The sequence below is a fragment of the Indicator indicator genome, chromosome 1 (genome assembly GCF_027791375.1).
Source record: "Indicator indicator isolate 239-I01 chromosome 1, UM_Iind_1.1, whole genome shotgun sequence".
In the NCBI taxonomy this organism is placed as follows: Eukaryota; Metazoa; Chordata; class Aves; order Piciformes; family Indicatoridae; genus Indicator; species Indicator indicator.
In genome coordinates this window covers 70,018,034-70,042,046 of record NC_072010.1, presented here as the reverse complement: position 1 = coordinate 70,042,046, position 24,013 = coordinate 70,018,034, and the positions used below count along the sequence as shown (strand labels likewise).

The window sequence follows — 24,013 nt, the reverse complement described above, 5'->3', positions numbered from 1 at the left end:
ACTCTCTCCAGTACTTTATTCTCCTGAACTGGGCAACCCAGAACTGGACCCTAAGGTGGAGGAGGAGAATCTCTCTTGACTGGCTGGTGCCATTCTTCCCAATGCATCCCTGGATACCATTGGCCTTCTTGGCCACAGGGGCACTTTGCTGGATCACGGTTAACTTCTTGTCCACATCAAACGTGTAACCATTCTGTTGTTAAACAGAGTGGCAACGAGGTGTTCCTCAGACAGAATAAAATCGCTGGCAGGTAAAGTCAACGACGACGGGACCCGGAGCGGGGCTTTGCTCCTTCTTTCTGGCCTCCAGCCACAGCTTTCTGCGTGCTGGGACGCCTTACAGCACGGAGATGGGATGAAATCCCCGCCGCCCTCCCGAGCGGCAACAGGGAACGTGGAGCCGCTGGCTCGGAGGCTGGGGCCAGCAGGGGGAGCCCGGCGTGGTGAAGTCCGTTAGGGACGGCGCCCCCGCGTCGGTCCTAACGGCCTCCGCGCTCTGCCCAGCCCCACACAGCTGCCTGGCGGCTGCCAATCCCCCGCGCCCGCTCCGCCCCTCCCCAGGCGCCTTCGGGCCAATCCTGTCTTGCGAGGCAAAAAGGGCGTGCGAGCCGCTTCCTCGCCACCGGCGCGAGTCGCGACGCCCATCGCTTTACGGCCGCGCCGTAAACTGGAGCCGGCACGTACGGCGTTACGGCGACGGGGGAGAGCGGAGAGCGACGGGGCCGGGCCGGAGCGGGCAGTGGACAGGGGCGGATGCCCGGGGGCGGGGGGAGCCCGGCGCCCGGCACTCAAGTGGGAGCGGAGGGTGGGGAGGCGGGCGGCGGGCCGTCGGGAGGCAGGATGAGCCTGTCGCCGAAGGAGCTGTCGAGCCTGCTGAGCATCGTGTCGGAGGAGGCGGGCGGCAGCACCTTCGAGGGCCTCTCCAGCGCCTTTCATCACTACTTCGGCAAGGCCGAGCACTTCCGTCTGGGTTCTGTCCTCGTCCTCCTGCTTCAGCAGCCCGACCTGCTGCCTAGCCCAGCGCAGCGCCTCACCGCCCTCTACCTCCTCTGGGAGATGTACCGCACCGAGCCGCTCGCCGCCAACCCCTTCGCCGCTGTCTTCGCACACCTTCTCAACCCCGCGCCCGAGCGCGGCGGCGACGAGGCGGAGCGGACGCCGCTTTCAGGTGCGTCCCGCCGCTGGAGTGGGGTAGGCCAACCCCGTTGCTCTCCCGGCGAGGGAGGACCTGGCAGAGGCACCGGCTTCGTTAGCGCTGCCCGACCTCGGCTTCCCGCCGGTCGCTTTTGCTTTCTGCCTTTGGCAAAAGCGGTGGGAGTTTTTCATGGCAAGCGTCTCTAGGCCTGATGGCAGATAGGTCACTTGGCTGAATCTTAACAAGGAATTTTGGGGAGAAAGTCGTTACAAAAACCTGGAGGTAATAGAAGGCTTTTGACAGCTTTAAAGCTGTGGGACAAACCTCATAAAGAAATAGATGAGAATTAAACGATTTTCCCTGTTTCAGTAAATGCAAGCATGACAACGATGGGTATATCAGTTTCTAACAAAATTATTGTCATAACTTACAGTATGAGATGCAATATCTGGTCATATTTAGTAGCTCATTAGTTGTCTAAATTGGAAAGTACATAAAGAGACCACTTTGGCATCAGATGTAATATGTCAAAATGCATTATACCAATCAGTATTTTCGCAGAATAGTTTGTATTGGAAGGAACCTTTAAAGATCCTCTAGTCCCACCCCCAAAATTTTACATCGTTTTAATAGCTGAGTGGGTAACAGTTTTGTATGTGCTCAGGAGACTCCGCTTCACTGGTCTTTCTAGAAATACTACATTAGTTTGTGTTTTAAGTTGCTTGTTCTTCATGAAGCACATGGAAATATTAATGCTGCTGCCTTACAAAGTGTGTATTGTTTTTCACTGTATCTCTACAGGCTTCTTACCTCCCATAACTCCTCCAGAAAAATTCTTCCTTTCTCAGCTGATGTTGGCCCCCCCTAGAGAACTGTTCAAGAAGACTCCTCGGCAGATTGCTTCTATGGATGTGGGGAACATGGCACAGTCAGTGGATATAAGTGGGCTTCAGCTGGCATTAGCAGGTAAGGAAGACTTGTGGCTGTGGTTCACTTATGAATGGAAAGGGTGATTGTAATGTGGCTATGAGTTATCTGAGAAATGCTCTTATCTAACCTAACTATGAAAGAGGTTGAACTGTCTTTAGGGTTTTAAAGCTCATATCCAAGAGAATCTTTCAGCAGAAATTATGTTCTAACTGTTTTATGGTGCCTAACAAGTAGCTTTTTAAATATTATGTTGCTGCTTTAAATATAAGAACGTTTCGCAAGGATAGGAAGATTGTGGAAGATTTTCATTTAAAGCTTGGGGAGTGGGAGCATGTTGGGGGTTTTGCTGGTGACTAGTTGGTTTGGGTTTTGTGTGTGTGTTTTTGTTGTTTATAAAACTGTAGTTTATAAAACTGAAGATATAATTGAAGTCATGGCATTAGCTCAAGTGTGGGAAGGTGGTCTGTTCTTATTAGAATGAATAGAAAAGGAATGTGATGTCTATCCTTTAAGAGGAGAAAAGGAGCAGGAACATGATTAATTACATTGATGAGTCACATCTGGAGCTAATCAGAAATAGAAAATATTATTTGGAACAAAGATCCAGTTTGAACACCAAAAAATAGTGTTTTTTTCCTGGGTACGTGCAAATGAATCTGCTTGCTTGAAAATTGACCGTCCCACTTCTGTATCTGTACAGGGTGGCTCTGAGGCCAGACACTAAGTAGGCTTTCTCAATCCTAAAGCTGTATCTGTAAGATCTGACATCGATTTGCTGTGCTATGGTATACTGTCCCTTGTTCACAGCATACAAATGTCCTCTGTAGCTACTTAGCTACTATTGCCAGGCAGTGGGATCTTTCAAAAACGCAAATCGAATACCCTAACCCACCTGCATGGGTGAGACAAACACTTCTGCTTCTTGCACTGTTCATCCTGTCTGTGTTTTCCAGAATACTTTAGTGAATTCAAATTTTGGGAAACTTCAGGTAACCTGGGATTTTTAGCATAAGATATATGTAATGCCATAAAGAAGCCTGGAGGTTTTTTTATTTGCATTTATTTTCCTCTTAGTGCTGTGTTTGCCTTTTGAATATTTTTTCTCATTAAAAATTAAATATGCAGAGAAACCTAACTGTAGCTGTATGGATGGGTACTCTAAGCCACACCTGTTGATTAAACCATCAGTGTCTTCTAGAAGATAGAAGTACAGTAAAAAGTCATTAAAGGTGCTTTGCAAAACTTAGTCCTGTAAGATGTGCTTGCGTTATTTGTGTAATTCAGTTAACACAGATCATTAATTGCTTATGAGCCATTGTAGGAGTTGTCTAACAAAACAGGCTACATCTGAAAAGTCTATATGCTGTCTTTCTCAAGCTTATTCTAGGGAGCTACAAGAAGAAATGTTTGGCTTCTTTCACTTTCTTAGAAGATATTTCTTTTGCTCTTTTTAATACTTTCTTGCTTCTTGACTGTCTGTCATGTTTTGGAATGTCTGTTGAATTTTTCACAAGCCTTCAGTGTGTTTCTCCCAATAATGCAATATACAGGACGATGCAGATCCCAATGTATAAAGTTTGTGGTGTGCCTTTACACTCTTTCCACATTTCACAGAATGTGAGTTCTAAGACATGGAGGCCCTTCAAATTTGTGGTACCTGAGATGAATGCAGGACTATTTAGAGCAGGATGATTTTGATTTGCCTTAAACTACATCTGTAAATTCAATTAAAATAATTTAGAATACATTACATTTCTTCAAGAGGTGTACCTATCCCAATTCTTTTTTTGTAAAGATAGGAAAAAATTACCTGGCTTGTTTTCTGAACTTGACCTCATTGTGACAGTTCACTTGCAAGTGTAGGTGGCTGTTCTAGTTTTGGTTTTCTTGTTGGGCTTTTTTTGTGGTTTGTTGTTTATTTTTTGTTGTGGAGGCTTTTTTGTTCATTTTTTAGGTTCCTCTCTGCCTCCAAAAAAAAAAAAAAAGGGCAACAATAACAACAACAAAACACCCAGAATGTTTGAATAGGGAATTTCTGGGAATAAATATTAAAAATTGTTTTGATCTTGTCTCCTTTTGATCTACAGAAAGTTCATTCAAGCCTTGTGCTCTCCCTTGGCTTTGTTGGTGTGTTACCATAAAAAAAAACATCGTTTTCTCCCAGTTGCTGGGATGGGTTTTCTGGCAAAGTGGTCCTGTTTGTCTGCCAATGCTAATTTGATGTAAGAGTAACTGACCTCTATTAAAGTTTGCAATACATCATAGAGCTTTCCTTTAAGAATTAAGTAGAATTTCTTTTTACCTGTAAAAACAAAACAAAACAAGAAAACCCAGCTCCATAAAGAAACTTAAGTTCCTGTCTTCAGACTTTTTTTTTTTTTTTTTTAAATTTAAATGTCTTTCCTGTTAAATTGCCATGTTTTAATTCTTGCTTCTGGATACTGTAAACTGTTAATCCAGGCCTAATTCATGAAGCAGTGAGGGTGAGCTTTGTAGCTTCAATGCACATGGCTAAGAACTCCTGCAGGTTTATAAAATCAGTGACTTGAAGGACTGTATCTTTAACTTTTATATCTGTAGTTAGACATCTTTATTAACATGAGATTATGAGGATACAAAAAAGCTCTAGACTATAAATTAAAAGACTGAAAGAAGATGTCCAATTTCTTTTATTGATCCCCATACAACTTCATTAAATCAACTTTTCTGTTCAGTGAAAGTACTCACAAGGTGGAATTTGAGACAGTTTGCAAAGTAGAAGACATTTTATAAATCAGCTTGCTGGGACTTTGACTTTCAAATTTGTTTTTTTTTGAAAATAACTGAAAATTATAATAGCTGTTGCCTTGGTCAGGAAAACATACTCTGCTCTGCTGCTTCACTGAGCATATATACAAATGTTTGCATGATCTGAAATTATTGGATTAAGTAGGACAGAAAGCCAAAAAAGAAATTAGCAACGGGTGGCTTTTTTGGGGTTTTGTCTGCTGAGGAACACTGGAAAATGTAATCTCTCAAAGAGTACAGAGAATGTAGAAGATCAGCCATTGAGTGTTCAGATACAGACGAGTGTTAGATTGTCAGATTTTCAGGTGTTCTTCTGTCGCAATGTATTGAGCCCCTTAGTTTCTTTTTGGCCTGTTTTTTCAAGTCTTCAGCTTTATATTTACTAAAGTTAATATTATTTTAATGTAACTTGTTTATGTTGTGTAGTTTTGCCTTTGAAGTGACACTTTTATCTCCTCTTGGATTTCTTTTATGATGATGTATGCAGCATTACATAACCGTTGAACTCCATCTTGTTCCACACAAGCGCTTACTGTAGCTTGACAGTGAATGCAAAAGTCTCTCATTCAGTGCCACTGACATGAGTAGCAGACTTCAGGTCTAATAGGACGATTATTGTTGTGGAGTTCATAACCTCTGTAGACTTTCTGCTTCCTTGCTCCGAGAAGAAGTGCTTGCAAAACTGGATAGAGCGTGTGAAGTCTTTTCAGGAGTACCACTTGAACCTGCTAATGTACTTCTAGATGTAGATTGCATCAGTTGCTTACCTTTTCTAAAGCTGAGAATATATTTCAGGTTAACTTCTGTTTCTTCCTTATCCTTGCTGCATACCTGTCCCTTGCCTGTCAGCTGGCACACTGAGTACTAGCTGCCTGACACAGTACTAAATATCGCATTGATCTTATATGGCTTTTTTAAGCTAGTTCTTCTCTAAAGCTGCTTGTTTGTCTCTACTTTTAGTATTCCAGGCATCTCTGTTTCAATTTTATGCTTTAATATTATGGCCTGGCCTTTTTTCAGAACGTCAGTCTGAGCTGCCAACACAAAGCAAGGCCAGCTTTCCCAGCATTCTCAGTGATCCTGATCCAGATTCTTCCAACTCCGGGTTTGATAGCTCTGTTGCCTCTCAGATCACGGAAGCTTTAGTGAGTGGACCAAAACCTCCTATAGAAAGTATGTGCATTTTTGCTTCTTTGTTTCTGTAACTCATGATACCCTATGTTATTATACTTCCCCAGATGAAATGTAATGTAATTCAGAAGTGTTTTCAAGGTAAGAAATAGGAATAAAGATGAACAAAACAGTAAAAAACATTGTTAGGCTGTTTCCAAGTCAGATTCTATAGTGTTCACATTTCTGGACTTCAGAAAATCTGGAGCCTGTCATCTGCCTGTTACCTGTGTCATCTGTTGGCCAAAACACTGAGTGAAATGCCCCTCAGATCTTCATCCCCTACACTAGGATCTACATTGACTGTTAGCACCTCCAAGGAAGCAGTTTACTGTGAAAGCTTAGTGATCTGAATCAAGAAGAAAACCAGACTGGTGTAGCAGTATCACTGAAAGTCAGAAATAAATGTTTTCCCAGGTGGCAGATAAGATCTAAGTCTGTCCTCAGTGTTATAATAGCTTAAAGAAATGGAGGACTTCTGGGATCTTCTTTTTGTACTTATGTAAAACTGAAGCTTAAAAAGTGTTTCACATTGTTTGTTACCATTTTAGGTCACTTTCGACCAGAGTTTATTCGACCACCTCCTCCACTCCATATATGTGAGGATGAATTGGCATGGTTAAATCCAATAGAACCAGATCACACAATTCAGTGGGATAAGTCAATGTGTGTTAAGAACAGCACTGGAGTTGAGATTAAAAGAATCATGGCAAAAGCTTTTAAAAGTCCCTTGACTTCCCCACAGCAAACACAGGTAAGTATCATGCACTTTTCTGTCTAAAATTATTTTCTAATAAGCTGTCTATTAACATCTGTATTTTTAAAAAAAACCTTGTTGCACTTCAGTTCATCTGTGTTTGGACTCCAGAAACTCCCAGGACTTTTTTCTTGGAATAAGGAAGAAATCTTTAAACATCATAGCATTGACTGAACCTAGTTACAGTTGATCAATAAAAGGCACCAGTATTCTTCTGTATGAAAAACATAACAAAGTTGTTCATGTTTCTGCAGAAGATTCGATAATTATTTCAGAAATGCCAACACCAATTTTATTTTTTTTCTCAATTTGATAGTATTAACCCTGACTTCACTGTTTTTGTTTTGTTTTTTTGATAATCATGTTAGTACTACAAATTATTTTTATTTGTAGAACTTTTTCAGACAACTTTTTCTGATAACAATGAACTCGAAATTGAGGTTGTCTTTACATAGACATTTTAAAGTATACCTCCAGTGTCTTTCAGTAGAGATGCCTGAATCTAAATCTATTATTCTCCTGTAGGTTAGATGTATTGTAGAAGTTTCTTCAAGCAATAATGAGAATAGTTAAGAAAAAAGAAAAAAAACTGAGTCTTTTTTTTCCTTTACAGCTGCTTGGAGAGCTGGAAAAGGACCCCAAACTTGTTTACCATATTGGTCTGACTCCTGCCAAATTGCCAGACCTGGTTGAAAACAATCCTTTAGTAGCTATAGAAATGTTGCTGAAACTGATGCAGTCCAGTCAGATAACGGAGTACTTTTCTGTCTTGGTCAACATGGACATGTCTTTGCATTCAATGGAAGTTGTAAATCGGTGAGTACTTTGTCAAACCTAAGAAGGCTGGGGAAGGACTGTTTAAAAGGGCCTGTAGCAATAGGATGAGGGGCAATGGCTTTAAACTGGAGCAGGGTAAATTTAGGTAGGACATAAGAAGGAAGTTCCTTACAATGAGAGTGGTGAAACGCTGGAACAGGTTGTCCAGGGATGCGGCTGAGGCCCTGTCCCTGGAGATGTCCACGATCAGACTTGATGTAGCCCTGGGCAGCCTCATCTAGTTGGAGGTGTCCCTGCTCACTGCAGGGGCATTGATGACTTTTGAGCTTCCTTGCCAACCCAATACAATCTGTGAATCTGAATTTGTTTCCTTAAGTATGTAAAATAAATGACTGAACAATTATTAAGTGATTATGAGTCTTGCCACAGGGCTGTTTGGATGCACTGCAAAAACTATTGATAAGAACAGAAATTGAAGAAGTGAAGGAAGTGGAAGAAGTGAAGGAAAAGAGTATGAAACTGTCATTCCCTTTTCAGTTTCTCTATGCTGTTTGTGTTGTTTGGTTTGTTTTTTAAATAATGTTTTAATGGTAATACAGTGTCTCTTTTATAAAGACCTTCCTTACTTTTCATATTATGTGGTAGGTTTTAGGCTGTGCCTAAAACCCACCACATATTGTTTCCCGTGGTGATGCCTGAAGTGAAAGCAAAAAACTCAGTTTAGTCCAGACTGAGTCTGTACAGTTTGTGAGTTGGTAATAAGGAACTGAGCCTCTCAAATATCTTCAGTGCTAACTTCAGAGAACTCTGCAGGTTTTTATGTTCCTTTTTATAGCAGTACTATTTTAAAATACTACTGTAATGTTAACATATTCCTATTAGTAGTAGCAAAACTACAACTTAACAGGGAAAACCCCCACAATTTCCCAGCAGAAGGATGTGATGGTGGAGGTGTATACATTACATTTTATATTAATTTACAATTTTATATGTATTAATTAAAACAATTATCAAATATATATTAATTTTATTCCTATCAAGTGATATTTCACCATATTAGGAATGGTTAAAAGCGTATTTCTTGCAGAGGTGCTAGGCTAGTTGATCTTTCAGTCCCTGCTTCAAAAATGGAGAGGCTTATTCAAAGAAAATACTGGTTTGCCCTAATATTAAGAGAGTGTTTCTACTTGGAAAAGAATGGGACAGTACATATTCTGTTGTACATAACTTCTGCTGGAGTTTTATCAAACTGATACATTTAGCTCAAAACAGTACATAAAAGTTTTCAGTTAGGGGAGTCTGTCATGGCAATCTGTATGTCTAAACCCTTACTCAGACATCAGGTTCCTTGTTAATATGTAAATTTCACCAGGAACTACATGTCCTATGTCCCAGGAAGCTGCAAGTTTAGTTAGTAACTTACACGTGCTGTAATTGATCATTTTGCATGGTTTTGCCACTGTAGCGACTGTCACTCCCTCTAATGGGTCACAAAGAATTCACAATTACCGTAGCATCATTAAGGTTGGCATCTCTAGCTTCTGTCTTCTCTTTCAGCTGAGGTAGCAGTTGTTTTTTATTTGGACACCTGGAAGTGTTAATTTTGATTCTTCTTGAGATATGCTTGTGTGGAAGATAGACCAGAGTGGGACAAAAGGCAGTTATCATGAGAATTCTCCACAAAATATTAAAGCCACACAGCTAATCTGCTTAAATGCAACTTGCATTCCTGATGTGGCTTAAGTGAACAAAAGGTGGGATTGTTAAATAGCAACCCTGCTTTTATGTTCATGCCCTGTCTTCATTGGGAATAACTTGTGTGTAGGTACAGCCCATTTTCATAAGAGAATGCAAACCCTTTCAACAGGAAAATTCCTCAGACAGCTGACCCCCACAAATTACAAAGGTACATCTCTCCCACTTTTGCTCCCATTTCTTTGCAGTTATGGAATGTGAACTACCAAATAAAGCCTTCCTCAGGAGTCTCTTTGCAGCAGAGTTGAATTGCCCCTTAAATACCATTTGAAGAAAGAAACATTTTTTAAACAAATCCCTCTCACCTGGTGCAGTTGGAGCAGTTACAGCCCTGTCGTTGGGCTAATAATCAAAGCATGGACAAATAGTGTTAAGAGCCTTTACTCAAGTCCAGGATAGCTACACCAGCAGTCAAGTATGCTTCTCCCACAGCAAAACTACCACAGGAACTTTTCTCAAACTGCAAAATAACTGTCAGTGCAAACACAGAGATACTGATTTGATTTTTTTTCTTTTTGATGTGAAATAAGACAAAAGCTTGAAGCTGTAATGTCTAAAACATGCACTGTTTTCTTTATTACCCCCCATTTCAGTACTTGAGACAAGACTGGTTAAATTCTGTTGAAACTTTGTGGCAGTTCTATATTACTGTATGCTGTTATCTTCAGAGAGCTATATTGCTTTTTGAGTTAAGAAACAGCAGCAACTCAGATTCTTTAGTAGTCAGTATTGTTGCATTGCAAATAGGTGTGCTTTTCTTTTAACCCTTAAAAACATACCATTCTTTTATTGCAACCTCTAGCCAAATCTTCTGTTAGTTAAAGCTTCTGAGATTATTGTGGCACATTCATCTCAGGTTAATGTTTTAACAAGTAGGGTCTCTTATATCAGCCTGTATATGCCTCATAATGTTCTTTCTAGTCTAAAATTTTATCTGAAGAATAAGAAACTCGATCTTTTCCATAACAAAGAATTCTTCTGGTTTATCCGAAGCAAAGAGTTTCAGCAATCTAGATTTCCTGTACCTGAAATTCAAATATGAATAAAGCAAAGTGATATTGCATGCTTATTGCAAAGAAATCTTGTACTTGGACAGCTTAGGCTTCAACAAAAATTGGAAACTACTAACATTGACTCATTTGTTGTATTGCACATAACAAAATTTGATGTGTTCAAACTCATCAATGTGTAAAAATATTCAGAGTTTGTCTTTCGAGGACAAGCACTTTTTATATGGACAGTGATAAGACAAGGAACAATGGGTTTAAACTTGAACATAGAAGATTTCACCTCAACATGAGGAGAAACTTCTTTACAGTGAGGGTGACAGAGCACTGGAACAGGCTGCCCAGGGGGGTTGTGGAGTCTCCTTCTCTGGAGACTTTCAAAACTCACCTGGATGCATTCCTGTGCGGACTACCCTAAGTGATCCTGCTCTGGCAGAGGGGTTGGACCTGATGATCTCTTGAGGTCCCTTCAAGCCTCTAATGTACTGTGATACTGTGTGAAATACACTAGAAACCAACATAATTCAGCTTCTGTTTTGCAATGGAATCACTACATTTACAGCTTCATAAACTACTGGATATGTTTATTTTGAACAGGCTTACTACTGCAGTTGATCTCCCACCTGAATTTATTCATCTTTACATCTCCAATTGTATCTCCACCTGTGAACAGATAAAAGACAAATATATGCAGGTGAGTACTTTAGTAAATTGGTTTGAGAAAAGGGTTCCATATCCTGCTCTCCATAATATGTGCTGAGCTTTTATAAGGCTAATGGCATTAAGTTATTCTGTCTTAGCACTTCTTTATTTCAGAAGCACTTTCTTTTTTTCTAAGGCACTATGCAGTTTTTGTGGTGTTTAACAGATGTTTCTTCACCTTTTTATGAGGCTTTACTGTTCTGTTTTTCTGGAGGCATAATATACTTCTCTTTGGCAAAACTGCAGTTTCATGTGACTCAGATCCCTTATATGTCACTCACTGTGCCTTTTCTTTACCCCTAGTATTAGTGTTTGCTTTCTGCTTAGTTTTAAGCTTCAAGTTTCTTTTCTGCACAAGTGTATCTGTCACTTTCAGACCTTTGAGGTGATGTTACAAGTCTTGTCCTTCGTCATAACTTACACCAGCTTGCAGATCTCCTTACAGACCTAAAAAATCTGCTGTTTTCTGTCTTCCTAACACCGTACTTTCTGTTTCCCAAGTTTGTTGTACTTCCTCAGTACCAGCATGCTGAGTTGTAACCACTTCAAGAATCTTTTTCCCCCTGGAGAGGTTTCTACACTTTTGGCATACAAGGTTGTCTACATGCTCTGTGAAGTACTTCCTCTATCCTAAACTGATCCATTGGTTTCACTAAACACCCAGTAGAACTTGTTTCCTTGAACATGTCATTAGTGAAAACTATTTTCCTGTTCAGTTTACCCATGGTTTTGTGAATATTGACCAAGGGCTGCCTTGGCTTTGTCCTCTTAGGGCTGAAGGACTGACTTCTCTAGTCTCTTGAAAGAACGCAGCTGTTCCTTTCCCTTAAGCTTTTTTTTGTGTCCTTCTCTAGTGCCCTCTCTAGCTCTGCTAAATTCTTAAGCTGCAGAGATGAAAATTGCATGCAGTACACAGGATATGGCTTCAATGTGGTTTTAGATAGCAGCAAAAACTCCCTCTGTCATGTTCTCAGCATCCTTCCAGATGATAACTAACCATTTGTTATCTTTTGGCGGCTGCTGCTGCTTCTCTGCTTTGGAGCTCTGCTGAATACCTGTGCCTGTTACATTTGGGAACAGAATAGGAAAGGAACAGCAGACCTGGGCTGCAGCTGAGAATATGCCCCCAGAGTGGTTCACTGTGCTCAGAGGGCTGCTGAATGTGTGCAGCAGCTGTGCTTCAGCCACACAGGACAAAAGAGAATGACGGGCCAAGGAACACATACTGAACACCAAGTAGCATGTGAGATCCAGCATTTGCTCTTGCTGCCTATGAAGTCTCACAGCAGCTGAGGCACAAGATGTTTTATCTGAAAAGCTTGGTACAAAACCACTCCTCCTGGAAATGAAAGACATGATCTTCAGAGACTGGGAGTCAGCCAGTGTCTGGTATTAGTGCCTGTGTTCTGAGTTTCATGTTCCTCAGTTATTAAAGTTACTCTTGTAACTAAGAGAAAACAGATTCAGATTCACAGATTGCATTGGGTTGGAAGAGACCCTCAAAGGTCATCTTGTCCAACTCCCTTGCACTGAGCAGGGACATCTCCAACTAGATGAGGCTGCCCAGGGCCATGTCAAGTCTGACCTTGAATGTCTTCAGGGACAGGGCCTCAACCATATCCCTGGGCAACCTGTTCCAGTGTTTTACCATTCCCATTGTAAAGAACTTCTTAATGTCCAACCTAAATCTGCCTTGCTCCAGTTTAAAACCACTACCCCTCGTCCTACCACTACAAACTATTCTAAACAGTTCCTCCCCAGCCTTCCCGTAGGTTCCCTTCAGGTGCTGAAATGTAGTTAGGTCTCCCTGGAGCCTTCTCTTCTCCAGGATCAACATCCCCAAATCTTTCAGGCTGTCTTTGTAGGAGAGGTGGTCAAGCCATCTGGTCAACTTGGTGGCCCTCCTCTGGACCCACTCCAGCAGGTCCATGTCTCTCTTGTGTGGGGGCCTTAGAGCTGGACACAGTACTCCAGGTGAGGTCTCACCAGAGCAGAGTGGCAGAATCATCTCTCCCAATCTACTGACCACACTTCTTTTGACGGAGTCCAGAATATGATTTGCCTTCTGGGCTGCAAGTGTGCGTTGTTGGCTCATGTCCAGATTCTCATCCATCAGTACCCCCAAGTCTTTTTCCACAGGACTGCTCTCAATTCCATCATCTCCTAGCCTATATAGCTATTGATGATTGCCCTGACCTAGGTGCAGGACCTTGTATTTTGACTTATTGAACCTTATGAGATTCTCCACAGCCCCCTTCTCCAGCCAGTCCAGGTCCCTCTGGATGATGTTCTGTCCTTCAGTCTTACCAGTCACACCACTCAGCAGACTCACTCAAGGTGCACTCAGTCTTGAAGTCTGTATCATTGAACAGCACTGGTCCCAGTACCAACCCCTGAGGGACATCACTTGTCACCTGTCTCTACCTGGATTTTGAGCCATCAACCACTACTGTTTGGATGTGATCATGAACCAATTCCTCATCCACTGGACAGTCCACCCATCAAATCCATAGTTCTCCTGTTTAGAGGGAATGATGTTGTGGAGGGCTGTGTGAAAGGCTTGACAGAAGTCCAGATAAATAGTATCTGTTGGTCTTCCCTTGTCCACTGATGTAGTTACACCACTGTAGAAAGCTACTAGGTTGGTCAGGCAGGACTTGCCCTTGGTGAACCCATCCTGGCTATCTTGAATTATCTCCCTGTTCTCTGTGCGTTCCAGTATAGCTTCCAGAAGGATCTGTTCCATGATCTTACCAGGCACGTTATCTCCCAGAGGTGAGGCTGACAGGTTGGTAATTTCCAGGGTCCTCTTTTTCACTATTTTTATAGGGGGGTGTAATGTTTCCCTTCTCCCAGTCACCAGGAGGTTCACCTGACTGCCAGGGCTTAGCAAATATCATGGAGAGTGGCCTTCCAACTACATCAGCAAACTCCTTCAGACCTCTGGGATGCATCTCCTCAGATCCCGTAGATTTATGTATGTTCAGGTTCCTCTGCTGGTCCTGAACTTGATCTTCCTTTATGGTGGGAGGGACTTTACCCCATTGGTCTGCATCTATTGGTCCACCGATTCAGGGGGCAAGAATGCCAGTGAAGACTGTTGACTCCAGCTCTCCACTCTCATTCCTCAAAGGGGGAACACTTTTTATTTAACTTTACTTTGATGGATGATGCACCTGTAGAAGCCCTTCTTGTTCTTTGTATCCCTTGCCAGGTTCAGCTCCAGTTGTGCCTTGGCCTTCCTGACCTCATCCCTACACAACCAGGTGGTGCTCCTATACTCCTCCCAGGTTACCTGTCCCTGCTTCCACTGTCTGTGGAACTCCCTCTTGCTCTTTATTTTGACCAGCAGGTCTCTATGCAGCCCTGCCAGACTCTTCACTTCCTTACCTGATTTCTTACACATAGGGATTTAGAGGTCCTTGCGCTCTAAGGAATATGTCCTTAGAAGATGTGCCAGCTCTGCTCTGCTCCCCTGTCCCTGAGGATCCTTTCCCATGGGGTCCTACTGACTAACTCCCTAAGGAGCTAAAAGTTTGCCTTCCTAAAACTGAGTCCTGACTATACACCTTGCCTGACCCATATCCCTTAGGACTGCTAACTTCCCCAGTGCACAATCCCTGGAGCCCAGGCTGCCCCCAGTTTTGAATCACTGATGAGTTCACTTGCATTTGTGACCATCTGATCCAGTACTGCATTCCCTTGGGTAGGGCTCTCTGTTCTCTGGCTCAGGAAGTTACCGTTGAGGCACTCGAGGAGTCTCCTTGATTGCCTACAGCTTGCCATGCTGTTTTTCCTGTAGATGTTGGGGTAGTTGAAGTCCCCCAGCAGGACAAGAGCCTGTGAACAAGAAGCCTCCTGTGGGTGGAGTAGGAAGGCTTCATCAGTGGACTCACCTTGATCAGGTGGCCTGTAGTAGATGCCAACCACAAGGTTCTCTTTGTTGCCTTTGTCTCCAGTTCTCATCCATAAGCTTTTGGCCAGCTGGTGGCAGTTCTTCAGGCACTGTTCTACACACTCTATCCATTTCCTGACATAAAGGGCCTGTAGCCATCAATAGCTGTAGGCCAGTTGTAGTATTCATCCCACCAAGTTTCAGTGATGGCCGTCAGGTCATCACATGCTGCCTTTTGACTGAAGGAAATAACTTGCTCCTTTTCTGAATTCTTCGGGTATAGGTAGGAAATTTTGCGGTAGTAAGTTCCTGTAAAAATAGTGGATAGCTTATTTTCAGTGTCAAATAACCTTGAGATACTTTGGACACTTAACCAGCAAGTCCCCTCTGTTCTGTCTGATAAACATAATTCATTTATATAGTTTTGGAGAAGAGTTGAACACAAACCTTTCTCACAATGTGTGAAGCATGAGACCACTTTAATGACAAAGATCCACTTTTGTCCTTGAGGAAAAATGCACTTTATATAAAGCAGACAGTAACTAGATCTGCCTATGCCAAAGGCTGGGTGTCAATTCCCAGGCCTCCACTTCCCAACTGCCAGTGTACTCTAAGCAGCCCTCAGGAAGGAGGAACGCTTCCGAGATTGTGTCTTTTCACTGGATCAGGTGGGAAATGAGCCACGAGCTCTAGAGACGTTCTTGGGTTTGGTATCCCTGGTACTGTCTTTCCTTCTAAGACAGAGTAAGAGGGTCATGTGCTGCAATAGAGCACTTGCAGCACTTCCCATCTGGATGCCTTAATGATGTGGAGACAAGGAATTTTGAGATGTGAAGCTTGGTCATTTTTCTTTATGGTATTATTGTAGAAAGTAAGACTAAATAAGACCAGAGGTCACTTAATAAATCAAGTACAGTGCCTAGGTAGATCTGGTGCTACATTTGTGCATGAGATTAATCTTGAGAAAGCTCCTGCACCCAGAAGTACAGAGAAGTCCATGTGCTAAATACCGCAGTGGTATGGGAGATGAAAGAGCAGGGGCTGTGCATACAAAGCTTGGGAACAAGATTACTTCTGAATCTAAATTGCTCCTGAAATGTCTCAGTTGAGGGCCAGTTGTGCTTTAACTGCCTTGGCTGTCGGATACTTGGATTATGAAACCTTCTCTTCCGTTTCAGAACCGCCTGGTACGTCTTGTTTGTGTCTTTCTTCAGTCTTTAATCAGAAACAAAATCATCAATGTACAGGACTTGTTTATAGAAGTGCAAGCATTCTGCATTGAGTTCAGTCGGATACGAGAAGCAGCTGGCCTTTTCAGATTGCTGAAGACACTGGACACTGGGGAAAACCCATCAGAGACAAAAACATCAAAATAAAACACTGCATCACTGGCACTAAAACCCAGCCTTCCAGCATTCTGTACCAATTAATTGTATATTTTAAACAAATCACTAGATTAATGATATTATGCATTATAAATACCATTTTATGCATTTAAGAAATAAATACTTTTTCTGATAAACATGCTTGAGGTTGTGAAATATGTTAGGCCTTACACTTGTGCTGGTTTTGACTGTGGGTTAAACTCCGTGTGTCATACACCTATCAGTATTTATGTATCGGTATAGCAGAATTACTGGTTCTCATTCCAGAGATAATGTAAATTGTACATCCCATTTCACAGCACCTTTAAGGGTTAATCTGGCACTCACTGTCTTTGTGTCCAAAACTGACTAAAGTCAGCTTCAATCAAGGTAAGTCACTTTGGTCCCTGTTTGTCTTTATTGTGTGAGACCTCTCAAAAGGTAAGGAAAAGTCTGTCCTGATGTCTAGGAGAAGCTAAAGTGTAATCTTCACATGGCAGAAATGAAGTGTTGGGTGCTGCAGGCTCAGAGCAGTGGTCTGTAGTGATCTTGAAAATAAATCTTTCCAGAATGCTGGCCTCATGCCCACAGGAATTGAAGTATCACACCTATTTCATGCTTTTGAGGATGCTTCTCTGAGGAAAGGTGGTGCCACTTCTGTAAAAATCCAAGTCATGAGCCTCTTCTTATTTCACAACTGCTAGTCTGTTCTTGTGCTATAAAAATTGAAATAGCCCTCTTTCTTCCAAAGCATATAAATCAGAGTACCATTCAGCTGTTAGATGCCCAGTGTTGGCTAAAAAGGAGGAGTCGTCTGCTAAGTGTTATTTTAAGCTGACAGTAGAATAGCTGCCATTATTTAATCCCTAGGACTGAAAAAGCAAGTAACTTGAGAAGCTAGGTAGTTCCAATCTAATGCTAGAAACAGGTGAAAACTGTTTTAAATCTGCATCTACTTCTCAAATTTTTATGAAGTACAAGATCAATAATGCAAGGTCAAGACTGTCTTTTGGTTTTCTGCTTCCAAGTAATGTAAATTGTTAATGGCTTGAATTGACAATTCCATTGATCTCCCACTGCATCCATAATCTTTTGTGTTCTCCAGACTTGTACAGCTTCCCGGAGTTGAAATATATTAAGCCAACAAAAGCAGCATTTATTTAATGTCTAGAATTGGAACGGACCTTCCTTCTAAAACCCAAGACACTTCTCTAAGTTGTTGCTAGCAGCAACATTTAAAACCTAGCTTGTGCTCTAAACTTGTACCTTAATGCTTTACATCTGCTAAACAGTTTGATTAGCTTCTATGTACTACTGTCCCTCTTCAAAAACATAGCAAAAAAACCCCAAAAACGTTTTATATAAGTCTTCTGTTTCTAGTACTCTACAGTTTGTGACAATGTAATAGGTTCCATCAGAAAACTGAGTACTTCTGCTTTAGGGCACTGCAATCTACCTTGCAATTCCACAAAATTTAAGATTTGAAAAAAGAAAAAAAAAAAACAAACAAAAACTCCACAACACCCAAACCAAAACACAGCCACCAACCAAAAAAGCTAGGTTACTACTGTGGTACTACAGCAAAAACTGAGGTCTTCTGCCTCTTCACAGTATTTGCTTGATTTGTACTGATATGCAGAAGTCCCCAGTCCCTGGTTGTCTTCTGTAACTTAAAAAAAAAAAAAATTAAAAAATCACCAGTTGTCAAGTAAACGGTTCTATGAGCGTATGTACTAATTGCAGAGCCCTAAGCATTGATGGAAACATCTGACTTGTTCCTGACTGTTGTATGCTTCCATATTAAGAGGGAAGGTGAGCCTTACTTTCCCAAATTTTCATTTGGTTTACATGGCAAAATTACAGCAGCAGCAGGATTGCTGTGTGGCCTTTTGAGGAGAGACTGGGCCCCTGCCAGACCCACCCTCTACAAGCTGGCACAGTAGAACCCCACAGGCAGGCATGTGGCTCTTCTGTGATAACCCTGGAGCAGTCTCTACTCCATCAAGAGGATCCACCTTGGATCAGCTCTGGAAAAACTGCAGCCCCAGGGAAGGAAGCTCACAATGCAGCTGTGGTAAATGGGTGAGAACAGCAGAGAACAAGTGTTGTGGACTGACCAGAGCCTGCCTTCGTCATTCTCTTGGCACCACTCTCAGAGAAGGGAGAGGTAGAAGAGTCAGGAGTAAGGAGTAAAGTTGAGCCCAGGAAGAAGGGTAATTCTATGTCACAGCAATAACTTAGTTTTAAGCAGGAACTTAAGCTTGTTTTGGGCTGTGCTAATGTTCAGTCTCAGATGCATTTACTAAGTGTAGCAAAGAAAACCAGAACCCTTAGACATTGCTTTTTTAAAGGTTTGTATAATTTATTATGGAATTTGAGCTTTTATAACCATTGTTACCACAACAATGCATAACTTGACATTCTTACAGTTGTACATATACAATGGAAAAGACATAGCCCAGTGCTTAATCCAAACAATGCAACCAAGTCAGTAGAGTTACCATAAAAGACAGTCAATTCTGAATAGCTGTTGACAGACTAGCAAGTTCAAATGGTTCTCTGGAGTCACGTTTAGAGAAGTAACTGGCTTCAAAGTTTCAGACTTAAGCTTCAGACTAACAAAAATGATGGAAATTCAAATTATTTTGCTCTTCTGAATTAAGAAGGATATGCTCACTTAAAGATGCAGTATTACCATGTTTCAGATTGTGGAAAAGTAGTTTCAGGTCCAATGGAAGTAAAATGGACAGTTTCCAGGCAATGTATTCTTCACACAAACACATGCAATTATAGAGACAATCTACTATTTTTTTTAACTTCCTCAAATCAAGCTTTGCAATACAGCAGGATATCTGAGGAGAGAGATCAGGACCCAAACTGAACAGAAATAGAAGCCTTTAGCTTGACTTGTGCATCTTTAATCTACAATTCCAATTCCCAAATCTTCACATATCACCTATGAGAGAAAAGAACACATCTCATGAAGATCACACTCAAGGACAGAAGACATTAATTTTAAAAGTCATTGTGACTAAAACACAAATCAATCCCAAACAAAACACTGTTGCCATCTTCTATGTCACAAACTAAGTTGACCATGGCCCTGTTATAAAACTGCATCTCTTCAACTGATCTAAGGGCAGCCTTGCTCCCTACCTCCTTCACCCAAACTGCTCACTCCTTAGCCAGCTACAAAACTTGGTTGCACAGTAAGGATAATACTTTTCCTAGTTTTTCAAAATACAGCTTTGATAGATTTAATTTTCTTCCACTTAAGATGGATTATTTCATCAAATACTCAATCTGATGGTGAGAGCTAAGTAAAGCAGAAAAGGAAAACCATAAGAGACCACTCTCTCTTGTATCAGCAAGCTATTATATTGGTCCAAGCCATTGTATGAAGTCTCACCCAGCCTGGTGGCTGAAGGCAGTCATATAGATGGGAAGAGCCTCTTGTTAAGCTGCCAACAAAATCTGATTCACCCAGCAGCCAACACTGAACTCCATTCCCTCCAGGTTAACTCCAAGAGATACTGCCAGCCCAGCTGCCTGCTCTACTAGAATTCAATTCCACCTCTATCTAGAGCTGTACAGACAGTATGTTCTTACTTATCTCAGTATCTGAGATAGCTTCTGAATGTAGCACAGAAGCAATATATTCAATGCTGAGTGCTGGAAAAAAAAAATCAAACAAATGAAAACTATACATTGCAACCTCTCCACTCCAAAGAAACCAAACCACCTTCCTCACTGACAAAACAAAAACCAAAACCACACAACTAAAAAACAATCCCAAAACACCAACCCCCACCCTCCTCACCCCCAAAAGGAGCAAACAAATCCACACCCACCTAACCATCACCATATCCTTACTGGCTTGACTCAGGGTGCTAAAAGGCTTTGTTGAGCAAGAGTTCCAAGTTTCACCAACATGTGTTGATGTGTAGCAAAACTGTTTTATTACACAGTATGGCAATAACTGAAAAAATCTTACAGCAATTCAGAGTGCCATTCTTAACCTATTGGTGTACACTTAAAGGTACAGTTGCTGAATATTTAGATGGGAGGACTGTGCTTTTACAGGGCAGCTAAATAATCAGCCTAACCAGTTGTGTTCTGTTACCATCACAATGCCAACCCAACCCATTTCAGTTCTGACTGAACTCAAAGCTAACATGTAGATACTGTCTCTGCCACCCTGTGAGCCACAAGGCATAGAATGCGATGTAACCATCACTACATGCTTGGTGGGCTCCTCTCTGCACAACTACTTAGCTTAGCAGGACAGGCAGAAAGCCTGGACAAAATCTGAATCAAGAAGTAATTAAAGAACCATAATCTTTGCACGTTGGACATCCTCCATGCCAGTTAGTCTGGAACAGGACCAGAATTCCCAAAGTGTAACAGCCCAGCTTTTGGCAGGAATATACCGGTGGCCAAGTTAAGTCAGCATAGATCAAAAGCATTTTAACTGTAGTTAGATCATCACACAACTCCCCTGGAATACCTCCAGAGTCTAGCACTAATTACTGGCAATAGGTTACTGGACTACATGCACGTACCTGGGGAAAGTGGGGTGTGAGGGGCAGGGGGAAGGAGAGAGTGCTATCTCACCAAACCTCCCTAGTATACACAAAGCATCTCCTCCAAGCACTGCTTAAAGCCAATGAGGAATCCAGTCTAGGGGTGATTAGTAAAAGAACATACATGTTTTCTAGGTAAATTGGTACTGCAGATAATTAAACTCACTGTTAATATTCACTTGGATCTGAAATGTCTGTAGTTCATTTTTTTTGCTATCCAGTCTGAAAGCTGAAGCTAGTTTACACAATTTGACATTTGTAATTTGACATTACTAATAGCAGTACTAAAGGGTCTCTAGTTTTTCCTTTAAGTATCAGCCCATTGTGACATGTCTATAGCTCTTTTTTTTTTTTAAAAAAGTCCCTTGAACTTCACACATTTTCTCTTTAACCACACAAATGAACACAATACTAACAAAACTTACTCTACAACAGTTAACATCCCCTAGTCCTGCTAGGAATATTGCCTGATTTATACATCACCACTGGGGAGCTGTGTACTTCATGTGGGCACTGTGCTTTAGCTGTGTATAATGATATCACATGAATGCCTTTGAACAACTCTCTGCCTTATTACTGCAAAAATCTGACAGACAGGTCTCCATGAGGCAAGCTTCTGCATTTCTTAATGAAAAAAATGCAAAGCTAGGAAGAGAAAACATCAGGGTGGGGTATAAAGAACCCACAACACAAAACATCTCCCACATTAGGTAGGACATATCCTGAACAGAAAAAGCACACACTAAGGATTCTTCAAATACTAAGTAAGGGAGTCACAAGGAACCTATCCTGCAAAAACATATATAGGGAGTAAAACACTCATTAGTTCTGACCTTCATATAGGCTTTTGGTAGGTAAAGTACTATAAACTAGAAATACCAGTTTGATCCAACAGGCCAGGAATGGCTAGGAACGTGTATTTACCTGCACAGCTGCCTATACCCCTTTCCTCTGAAGGTTAAGTATTGTATGAGCTGCAACAGCAGCACATATGCTTCAATGTTCCTAATCCTCTCTTGCTGCTGTTTTAAGATGTCTAGATTGCCTCTTTCCTTTCCTGTACTTTCACTCTTATACTAATACCTTCCAGCTTGTTGACTGAGGTCAGACTAATGATTCGCCTCAGATAATTTTTGTCATTGTGCTTCCCAGGAGACCAAACTGCTTGCTGGAGGCACTGCAATTCGGCCTTTTATTGTCATCATTCCTCAGCAACACAGCTAGTCTTACAAGACCTACCTACAGTCAGGTTGTTCAGAGATGTGACTACTCTTATGAAAGGCTGAATCAAACAGGTATGGGCCAGCATTCAAAAAAAGAATTAGCACATTTCCGAGTCAGTACACTTCAGATTTTATAGGCATGCTTTTCAGTTCACAGGTCCTTTAGCTTTTCTTCCAGCTTTCTGCCAGATCTCAGATTTGATTCCTGAAAACAACTTTGTTTTAGAGGCACCACGTAAAAGCTGAAGTACTTACCATGTTTCTCCTCTCCCACATGAACGTTGCGCTGCAGGTATCAGCAAGACAATCCACAGACTGACAAGACGTCTCTTGATAATGCCTTTTGGTTCCTCCTTGAGCTTAAAACCCTCTCAAACATTTACTACATCAATGTTCAGTTTTGTGTAAGAGGGAGAAAACTTAGTTTTTACTATTGAAGAGATAGTTAAAAGGCAGTTCTGGAAATGTCGATAAGCTTCTGTTGGAGACAAATGTCCCTATACATTGTTTGGTTTAGTTGTGGGTTGGTTTTTTTAATTTGTTCCATTTTGGAGGTGGTTGGTCAGTCATATTCCATCCTCATGTGCTTCTTGTAAGATAAAGGCATCACAAAAAGACTTGCACCTGCTGGTGACATCAGAACTAAACCTGACAATCTTCCAGTAAATCTAAAAGTTACACTCCTACAGGGAAGAGGCAGATTTACCTTTTTTTTAAAGTAGGCATTAATAGGAATGTTTTTGGAAGGAAATTTCGGGTGAAACATCTGCTCTGCAAAGTTCCGATTATACAGTTCCCCAGCTGAAACCTCTATCATTTCTGGAACATTCATTCTAAAATTAAAAAAGTTATTGCTTCTATTGAAGCTCAATAAGTTAGAAAGAAGAATTGCATATTTTCTTAAAAACATTCCAAATATACATTTTAAAACCAAAATGGACTCTAAAACAAATGTCTCATAAAAGACTGTTTTAGGCAACCTGTAGTAACAGCTTTACAAAAGAAAACTGAGGAATGTAGCATAGTACTTTTAACACGACAATGCTAAAATCCTAAATGAATTCACTTAGCACTCTGAAGTAGTGTTTTAAATATACATATTTCTTTACAAAACAGTTTAGCAATTCCTTAAGCCACATACAGTATATAAGTATTTGAATAAGAGGTTGTAATGGGAGATGCCAGGGTTTATATTCACTCTCAGATGCTTCAGATTTAAGTGTTTTACTATAAGGCACAATACTGCTAATCTAAAAGAAAGGAATAAAAGCTAATGGCAAACCCAGTCAAAACTCCCAATGCAGAAGAGCTAAGAGAAGAATTCCAGCATCTCTGTGCAAAGGAGAAGAAATAAAACCCAAACCAAAATCAAGCTTCTAAGAAACAATTCTAAGAAACAGTTTCAATTTTTATATAATGAAGTGAGACAGGAGTAAGAAGGAATTAATTCTTATAAATAGACTAATAAATATATTTTAGCCATAGTTAGCCCTTTACCTCTGTTCTACTGAGTTCAAGACTGAAAGAGGTAACCAGTGTGCATATACCTAAGTAAGTCTACATGCTCAGCACGTGAAGACCACCTAGTGCAACCTATTACTGCCAAATTCAGTATAAAAAGCTAGCAAGATGGAGAAAGTCTCCTTTTTCCTCAGCATCCACTCTGTGTAGAACACATTACAAGATCAAATTAGTACTTTTTACATGTAAGGAAAGTTGCAAGTAGCAATTTTTTTAATCACACAAAAGTGTATGCAACATATACATGAAATTACTTGACTCTTTCATGGTTAGATTATGTCTTTTCTAAGAACATCCATCTCCAATTACAACAGATCAGAACTTTCAGAACATTTAATGGCTGTAGTCTTGTAAGTGTTCTCCATGTGTACATACTGAATGTAAATAGTGCATCCAAAATATTTATC

The 24,013-nt window shown here is 41.1% G+C and overlaps 1 protein-coding gene and 1 non-coding gene across 2 annotated transcripts; one reads left to right on the top strand and one right to left on the bottom strand.

Annotated features, from left to right (window-relative positions):
* The first annotated feature begins 753 nt into the window (after positions 1–753).
* On the top strand, positions 754–16,359 carry CNOT11 (CCR4-NOT transcription complex subunit 11). The gene is made up of 7 exons (XM_054386850.1): positions 754–1,168; positions 1,937–2,101; positions 5,873–6,025; positions 6,574–6,776; positions 7,393–7,595; positions 10,916–11,012; positions 16,094–16,359. The coding sequence occupies exons 1-7, from the start codon at positions 754–756 to the stop codon at positions 16,289–16,291; spliced, it is 1,434 nt and encodes a 477-aa protein (XP_054242825.1). The 3' UTR covers positions 16,292–16,359.
* Positions 16,360–21,959: 5,600 nt separating this feature from the next.
* LOC128975120 (small nucleolar RNA SNORD89) lies at positions 21,960–22,075 on the bottom strand. Its single transcript, XR_008489348.1, has one exon. It is a non-coding gene; the product is annotated as a small nucleolar RNA SNORD89 (small nucleolar RNA).
* Positions 22,076–24,013: the final 1,938 nt, after the last annotated feature.

What these genes read in the sequence shown, in the direction of transcription:
- CNOT11 (XM_054386850.1), top strand. Translation starts at nt 754, where the DNA reads ATGCCCGGGGGCGGGGGGAGCCCGGCGCCCGGCACTCAAGTGGGAGCG. An exon ending in GGAGCGGACGCCGCTTTCAG is followed by an intron (nt 1,169 to 1,936) that starts GTGCGTCCCGCC and finishes GTATCTCTACAG; the next exon opens with GCTTCTTACCTCCCATAACT. An exon ending in TAAAAGACAAATATATGCAG is followed by an intron (nt 11,013 to 16,093) that starts GTGAGTACTTTA and finishes CTTCCGTTTCAG; the next exon opens with AACCGCCTGGTACGTCTTGT.